Source organism: Nansenia antarctica, assembly GCF_963989245.1.
Source record: "Nansenia antarctica genome assembly, chromosome: 12".
Taxonomy (NCBI): Eukaryota; Metazoa; Chordata; class Actinopteri; order Argentiniformes; family Microstomatidae; genus Nansenia; species Nansenia antarctica.
The window spans coordinates 32,107,456-32,116,542 of NC_137682.1; the positions used below are offsets into that span (position 1 = coordinate 32,107,456).

Sequence of the window (9,087 nt, forward strand, 5' to 3'; positions counted from 1 at the left end):
GTTGGAGAACAATGGATGCCAATTTTACAGAGAGAGGTAGAGCGAGAGGAGTGAGAGTGAGAGTCAGAGGAGGAGAAGGAGGAGGAGGACGTAGATGAGCAAGAACAAGAGGATGACCAAGACTACGACCTAGGAGAGTAATTGCCTCTGATGAGATTCGGGCCACTTTGGTTGATGAAGCGGGTTTCAACCTCGCAAAAAGGATGGCAACGGGGAAGGAATGTCATCGGCCAGCATGCCATTGTTGAGGTTCCTGGCCAGCGAGGGAGGAACATCACCACTTCACTTCAGATCCTTCATTCGAAAATTTAGAGCTGATTGTGATTTATAAAGGGAACCAGGCGTGGAACTTGCGCACTGCAAATTCTACTTGCGTGCGCACCGATTTATAAATCAGTTTAAGTTGGACAATACCTCTTTCTTTAATTGACATTACTTTTTTCTAATTATATACGCCTGCTAGGCGGACTTGTAACTCTCACTCTGTGTGGTCTCCTGCCTGGGTGGTGTGTATTTACCTGGTCCTACGTGGTGGTCACCACATCTTAAATCATGTTTTGTGTGCACTCCAGGGAACTCTTTGTTAGATTAGCTTAAACGTTATTGTCATTGAAAACATCAAAGAAAACATATGCTTAAAATGTAGCGCTTCCTCTTTCAGATTATAATTTGGTGATAGATGGTTTGTTGTTCTGTCATTTATAATACATTTTTCATTATTCTTTTTGATCACAATTCTGTTGTTCTGTTCTGAGGGATCGGAAGGTTGTGAGTTCAAATCCCGCCTGAAGCCACACCACTACTAGTGTGCCCTTGGGTAAGGCACTTAGCCCTCAGTTACTCCAGGGGGAATGTCCCTGTAATTCGTAATTGTAAGTCGCTTTGGATAAAAGCGTCTGCTAAATGGCAAAATTATTAATTAATTATTAATTATTACAGAGAGTCACAGAGAGTCATAGAGAGTCACAGAGTCACAGAGAGTCATAGAGAGTCATAGAGAGTCACAGAGAGTCATAGAGAGTCACAGAGAGCCATACAGAGTCACAGAGAGTCATAGAGAGTCATAGAGAGTCACAGAGAGTCACAGAGAGTCATAGAGAGTCATAGAGAGTCACAGAGAGCCATACAGAGTCACAGAGAGTCACAGAGAGTCATAGAGAGTCACAGAGAGTCATAGAGAGTCATAGAGAGTCACAGAGAGTCACAGAGAGTCATAGAGAGTCACAGAGAGTCACAGAGAGTCATAGAGAGTCATAGAGAGTCATAGAGAGTCACAGAGAGCCATACAGAGTCACAGAGAGTCATAGAGAGTCACAGAGAGTCATAGAGAGTCATAGAGAGTCACAGAGAGTCACAGAGAGTCATAGAGAGTCACAGAGAGTCACAGAGAGTCATAGAGAGTCATAGAGAGTCATAGAGAGTCACAGAGAGCCATACAGAGTCACAGAGAGTCACAGAGAGTCATAGAGAGTCATAGAGAGTCACAGAGAGTCATAGAGAGTCACAGAGAGTCACAGAGAGCCATACAGAGTCACAGAGAGTCACAGAGAGTCATAGAGAGTCACAGAGAGCCATACAGAGTCACAGAGAGTCATAGAGAGTCATAGAGAGTCCAAAGTGGAGAACATGCCTGACTTGAGACAGAACAGAGATAAATGCGTGAGAAGTGTTTGAGACGGACGGCCATCCTCACTTGGGACAGGGGTGGTCCTCTGTCCGGGGGAGCGTTGGATCCTGGGATACATCTGCAATGATCTGTGTCAGCTCGCTGAGGAGAGACGAGACCAAGAGTTAGCTGATCCATGTACCCATGACAGATGTGACCAAATGACAAACATGTCTGGACCATATTGAGATCCCTGCACTTACTCAACCTCGTGGGCGATCTTGTTTACGTAGATGCAGCTGTTGTCTGCTTCTTGTTGATAGTCACAGTTCCTACACTGAGCATTGAGACAACTGAGTGAACAGAACACTTGCAAAATCATTAATTTACTTTGGACTGTGAAATATACACGCAAACCAACAAGGAGTAATCAGGGAGGCTTTAATAACTCTAGTTAGCTAATTTGTAGCAAGAATTCACTTACAGCATAGAGCAGGATACGATTCTCCTTGTCTTCTTTAGGATACAACATGTTGTTACTGAAAAATAAAGTAGACAGGGGTAAAGATTTTTCAAACATTACCATTAATTATCTGAGTCTAGAGTCTAGATAATAACTTCTAGACAATAACATGTCTATTTGAAGAAGATCTCGGGGATTAGGCCTAACGATCTAGCCAATCCTCTCTGTATCTTTATAGGTATGAGTCATCTATGCATCATGCAAATATGTCTCATTTCTTTCTCTATACATGGCAAAGTCTCCAACTCTATGTCCTAGAAGAGGGTTGCTATCTGGCTAGTCTACCCAGAGAAGACATCACTAGACACTCAGGTCCATAACATGCTAATATACAAATAAGCCCTCAGATGGTCAACTGCCATGGAACTCGCAAGACAGCTTTCATGCCAGAATTAGTCTGCGGCCAAGTGCAAGATGATTACATTTGTCTTCCCAATTTAAGATATGCACATTAATCTGTGGTAGTAAAGAGTGGCATAGCAACGTCACAGGGTGGACACTATTTGGCCCAGCAGTCCAGAATGTGCGGAATGCGCGTCGTCATAGCATCGGCATTCAAAAGATATGATTACATCATGGGGGGGACGACACATTTTTGACGCGGACTAATTCTGGCATGACCCAGCCGCTCATACCTCAGATGCTACTGAGAATGCCATTTCACTTGGTGGCACTGACCAATCGCAGCAGTCTTGCTTCTTTTTGACGTTACGTTACTTTTTGACGTTACGTTATTCAGAAGCTACTAAAGATCCAATGTAGCCAGGTAAAACCGTCATCTCATCTGAGTGGTTTTTATTACAAAGTCACGCTACTAACATGATTTGAACACAGCTGTCTATGCTAGCGTATAAGGAAGCAACGGAATGAAAGTGTAGTTACCTGGAGCTATATATTGTAATAACGGTAAACAAATCAGCTGACTTCCAAACTGTTCTCAGTATGAACAGCCTAGGTGTCGTGCCTGTGCCCCATAGCCTGCCTGCTTTTAGAGGGGCTGATGGTGACTTAGAACAATTGAGTTCTGATAGAATGTCAACTTAATACAGTAAATAGATTAAACTACCCCTAATATAAGAAGGCCCATTTAATTGCAGACTACAAGAAATGTGTTTGGAATATGCACCCTGGACAATCTGGACAATCTAGACAATTTGATGGCAGCTACTAGATTGAAATCAAGTGTAACGCCGGGTGCACACAGGGCCATTGCATTGCGTCGTTCTGGCGCAACCTGTTGGGATGGACTTGACGTACTTCAACGTGCGATGCAGACGCAACAACTCTACTCGTGTTGCTAGCGAAGTTTCCCACAGAAGTGGGGAAAAAAACGTCAGATCATATATATAAACGGGTTATTTTGATAAACTGGACACATTTTGTGAATATATATATATGGTTACTTTCTCGCCTGAAAACATATAAAAACTTCATAAAATGACATATTAACACTTGTAGAGCCAAATTACAGATTTTAGCCAATGGCGGCCAAAATTGAGGATTTAAAATCTGAGGCGAGAGCTCCGGGCAAGAAACTACTTCCGGTTTACTTCCGGATCCAACGCAACGCAATAAGCTGACATTTTTTGACTGATTGCCGCACCCTGACGGTCAAGAAACGCAATGCAGAGCAAGGCAACTGATCAACGCAACGGCCCCATTGAGATGAATGACTTCCGGTGCAACGCAATGGCCCTGTGTACACCCGGCGTAACACTGAAACACAACTGTGTACATTTCAAACCTGCAAACTGCGACACTTTAAATGAATGTGCAATAACACTATGTGCAATATGACAACCCTCGGGTACATAAGGTTCAGAGATAGGAAATGTTAGAATAGGTATAGCATAGCATAGAGTACAGCACAGTGTTTTATTTGTATAGTATAGTATAGTGGATAGTGTACATAGCCTTTATTTATGTAAACCAGCTCTTTTCCCTTCTTGTTTTTAGTATTTTTTTCCTAGCACCAGGGGAGCCCCCCCTCCCAAATGTCGTTGTTTGGTACCTGTACTATAGCAATGACAATAAAGACCATTCATTCATTCATTCATTCACAGAGAAAGATTAGAGGTAGAGTGTTCCTGCGTCACTAACGTCAGAGAGCGGAGCTAGTAAAACGTTGTTCTTACCATTCTTGACAAAATCGTGAACATAATACAATTAATAAACTTGTTGTATAGTTTATGTTTTATGTTCTTTATGTATCGTTTGTTCCATATTACTCATGTATGCATAATACACACACACACTTTATATACATCCACACACATACACCACATCTGCATTTACACCACATAATCACACATTCACATTTTCTTTTTTTACTTTGGTATTGCTGTTTGATTCATATTTTTGGCATTATTATTATTATTACTAGTTTGCCATCACTCTTATGTACTTATTACATTACTTATACTTATGTTATTTTTCTGTATGTTATTTTTGTGTTCTTTATCACAAGGGCAGCCGTGAGGTGTCATTTGATCTCAGTGAAACACACAAAGCCATATGGCCTTTTTTTATTGTCAAGGTGCAGGACAACAATAATAAGATACGTAAGACGTTCAATGCACAGTGTTGTGTTGTAGCAGCAGACTAAAGGCCAATGCACAGTGTTGTGTTGTAGCAGCAGACTAAAGGCCAATGCACAGTGGTGTGTTGTAGCAGCAGACTAAAGGCCAATGCACAGTGGTGTGTTGTAGCAGCAGACTAAAGGCCAATGCACAGTGGTGTGTTGTAGCAGCAGACTAAAGGCCAATGCACAGTGTTGTGTTGTAGCAGCAGACTAAAGGCCAATGCACAGTGTTGTGTTGTAGCAGCAGACTAAAGGCCAATGCACAGTGGTGTGTTGTAGCAGCAGACTAAAGGCCAATGCACAGTGTTGTGTTGTAGCAGCAGACTAAAGGTCAATGCACAGTGTTGTGTTGTAGCAGCAGACTAAAGGCCAATGCACAGTGTTGTGTTGTAGCAGCAGACTAAAGGCCAATGCACAGTGTTGTGTTGTAGCAGCAGACTAAAGGCCAATGCACAGTGTTGTGTTGTAGCAGCAGACTAAACGTCAATGCACAGTGTTGTGTTGTAGCAGCAGACTAAAGGTCAATGCACAGTGTTGTGTTGTAGCAGCAGACTAAAGGCCAATGCACAGTGGTGTGTTGTAGCAGCAGACTAAAGGCCAATGCACAGTGTTGTGTTGTAGCAGCAGACTAAAGGCCAATGCACAGTGTTGTGTTGTAGCAGCAGACTAAAGGCCAATGCACAGTGTTGTGTTGTAGCAGCAGACTAAAGGTCAATGCACAGTGTTGTGTTGTAGCAGTAGACTAAAGGCCAATGCACACAGTGTTGTGTTGTAGCAGCAGACTAAAGGCCAATGCACACAGTGTTGTGTTGTAGCAGCAGACTAAAGGTCAATGCACACAGTGTTGTGTTGTAGCAGCAGACTAAACGTCAATGCACACAGTGTTGTGTTGTAGCAGCAGACTAAAGGCCAATGCACACAGTGTTGTGTTGTAGCAGCAGACTAAAGGCCAATGCACAGTGTTGTGTTGTAGCAGTAGACTAAAGGTCAATGCACACAGTGTTGTGTTGTAGCAGCAGACTTAAGGTCAATGCACAGTGTTGTGTTGTAGCAGCAGACTAAAGGCCAATGCACAGTGTTGTGTTTTAGCAGCAGACTAAAGGCCAATGCACAGTGTTGTGTTGTAGCAGCAGACTAAAGGTCAATGCACAGTGTTGTGTTGTAGCAGCAGACTAAAGGCCAATGCACAGTGTTGTGTTGTAGCAGCAGACTAAAGGCCAATGCACAGTGTTGTGTTGTAGCAGCAGACTAAAGGCCAATGCACAGTGTTGTGTTGTAGCAGCAGACTAAAGGTCAATGCACAGTGCTGTGTTGTAGCAGCAGACTAAAGGCCAATGCACAGTGTTGTGTTGTAGCAGCAGACTAAACGTCAATGCACAGTGTTGTGTTGTAGCAGCAGACTAAAGGTCAATGCACAGTGTTGTGTTGTAGCAGCAGACTAAAGGCCAATGCACAGTGGTGTGTTGTAGCAGCAGACTAAAGGCCAATGCACAGTGTTGTGTTGTAGCAGCAGACTAAAGGCCAATGCACAGTGTTGTGTTGTAGCAGCAGACTAAAGGCCAATGCACAGTGTTGTGTTGTAGCAGCAGACTAAAGGCCAATGCACAGTGTTGTGTTGTAGCAGCAGACTAAAGGCCAATGCACAGTGTTGTGTTGTAGCAGCAGACTAAAGGTCAATGCACACAGTGTTGTGTTGTAGCAGCAGACTAAAGGCCAATGCACAGTGTTGTGTTGTAGCAGCAGACTAAAGGCCAATGCACACAGTGTTGTGTTGTAGCAGCAGACTAAAGCCCAATGCACAGTGTTGTGTTGTAGCAGCAGACTAAAGGCCAATGCACAGTGTTGTGTTGTAGCAGCAGACTAAAGGCCAATGCACACAGTGTTGTGTTGTAGCAGCAGACTAAAGGCCAATGCACAGTGTTGTGTTGTAGCAGCAGACTAAAGGCCAATGTACAGTGTTGTGTTGTAGCAGCAGACTAAAGGCCAATGCACAGTGTTGTGTTGTAGCAGCAGACTAAAGGCCAATGCACACAGTGTTGTGTTGTAGCAGCAGACTAAACGTCAATGCACAGTGTTGTGTTGTAGCAGCAGACTAAAGGCCAATGCACAGTGTTGTGTTGTAGCAGCAGACTAAAGGTCAATGCACAGTGTTGTGTTGTAGCAGCAGACTAAAGCCCAATGCACACAGTGTTGTGTTGTAGCAGCAGACTAAAGCCCAATGCACACAGTGCTGTGTTGTAGCAGCAGACTAAAGGCCAATGCACAGTGTTGTGTTGTAGCAGCAGACTAAAGGCCAATGCACAGTGTTGTGTTGTAGCAGCAGACTAAACGTCAATGCACACAGTGTTGTGTTGTAGCAGTAGACTAAAGGTCAATGCACACAGTGTTGTGTTGTAGCAGCAGACTAAAGGCCAATGCACAGTGTTGTGTTGTAGCAGCAGACTAAAGGCCAATGCACAGTGTTGTGTTGTAGCAGCAGACTAAAGGCCAATGCACAGTGTTGTGTTGTAGCAGCAGACTAAAGGCCAATGCACACAGTGTTGTGTTGTAGCAGCAGACTAAAGGCCAATGCACACAGTGTTGTGTTGTAGCAGCAGACTAAAGGCCAATGCACAGTGTTGTGTTGTAGCAGCAGACTAAAGCCCAATGCACAGTGTTGTGTTGTAGCAGCAGACTAAAGGCCAATGCACACAGTGTTGTGTTGTAGCAGCAGACTAAAGCCCAATGCACACAGTGTTGTGTTGTAGCAGCAGACTAAAGGCCAATGCACAGTGTTGTGTTGTAGCAGCAGACTAAAGGCCAATGCACAGTGTTGTGTTGTAGCAGCAGACTAAAGCCCAATGCACACAGTGTTGTGTTGTAGCAGCAGACTAAAGGCCAATGCACACAGTGTTGTGTTCAGTGGCCGCTGGTGCTAACATTTTGGGTGGGGCACAGGTTATGGGGGCATGCTCCACGGGGAAGAATATCAACTTTAAAATCTGGATTTACAGTCGATTTTAGCATGAGAATAACAGTGTTTCCCCTAGGTTTGCTGCCTTGGGGGGGTGGCCTGGACCGTGGCATGGACCCCCCCCCCCCCCAGGGGGTAAGACCCTGCGACATACCAGCGTCATGTCCAGGGGGTGTACTAACTTGTACATTAAGCCGCCTCACGCTACGGAAACAGGAGATAGCCTCCTTCCCTATGGGCCATTAGGCTCGAGAACCATCGGTTCTCAAGGCTACTTACTTATGTGGTCTTGACTACCTGTCCACTTTCTCACCTGGTTCTTGCTGTCTCTCTCTCTGGTGTGCCGACACCATCCTGCTCTCTCTCCTTCTCTCCCTCCCTATCCTCCTCTCTCCCTTTTGCTGTCAACTAAAAGGCAAACATAACAACCAGAGTATTTATAATCTAATAAGAGGTATAAATTGATCCATATCAATTTATAACATAATTATAATTGAATTTTGGATTGCTGTGGGCAATGCAGTCAGATAATGTCATTTTGACATTACTCTCTCACCTGGAAAAAAAACATGTCCAACTATACTATACAAAACAGACATTTCAAATGCTTCAATCCACTGTCCATGTACTGTAAATATGCCATTATGGTATTACCAATGAAGCCCAATTCTAGCAGAATAAGAAAGATTGTATATCTAATTTAACTTAAGTAAAATAATAAAGTGCCTCCAGTTAGCTCTTTAGCTGGCATGTGTGCAGCAGACTAGCTCATCTCATCACCTCTGAGCTAGCTAGCTAGCTTGATAGTTCTTTGACACTATTTACAATGGAATTATAGTCATTGTCAAGTGTCAGTCAGACACTTTCTAGTCACAATAATAACGACCAATTTTAACCAACTTTCTCTGTCAGAACACTCAGCAATTATATTTGCTAACGTTTCAACTTGCTTACTTTCTATCTGAAGACATCTCACCCGGCAGAAACTCTCTCGCGTCGCGCGCACAATGTTGTATTTCTGGTTTGGAGCCGGAAATTGCAAAACGTCACGTTTGACGTCAGACTTAACAACCGGATATTCAGGGATATTCAGGGCATTTTTTAAATTTTTACTACACCTAGTGGTAGTGGCCCTAGGCTGCAGCCTAGGTAAGCCTATAATCTGCGCATGCTCGGGGCGCAATTTTTGCCCTGGCCGAGAAATAGGAGACAGCCAATTGGAGCGCTGCTACAGCTCACGTGTAAGCCAAAAGTATTTGGCCTGCCATAGACTTGCATTCGGCCGGCGCCCCGACTCCTCCCCCTATGTATTTTAACAGTGAATTTTACACACACACAGATAAAATGTTTATTGTATTGGAGGATTTTTAATGAATGCTGATAGGCGCCGACAGAATATCAGCCGCATTTTGTGAATAAACAAT

At 43.7% G+C, this 9,087-nt stretch overlaps 1 protein-coding gene across 1 annotated transcript; it reads right to left on the reverse strand.

The window, feature by feature from the left end:
• Nucleotides 1-1,689: 1,689 nt before the first annotated feature.
• LOC308169066 (DNA-directed RNA polymerase II subunit RPB9-like) lies at nt 1,690-2,186 on the reverse strand (the record flags this gene model as incomplete). Its single annotated transcript, XM_080543700.1, has 3 exons — nt 1,690-1,768; nt 1,870-1,943; nt 2,091-2,186. 3 exons carry the CDS (start codon nt 2,184-2,186, stop codon nt 1,690-1,692), a joined length of 249 nt encoding a protein of 82 aa, XP_080399826.1.
• Between the last annotated feature and the right edge of the window lie 6,901 nt (nt 2,187-9,087).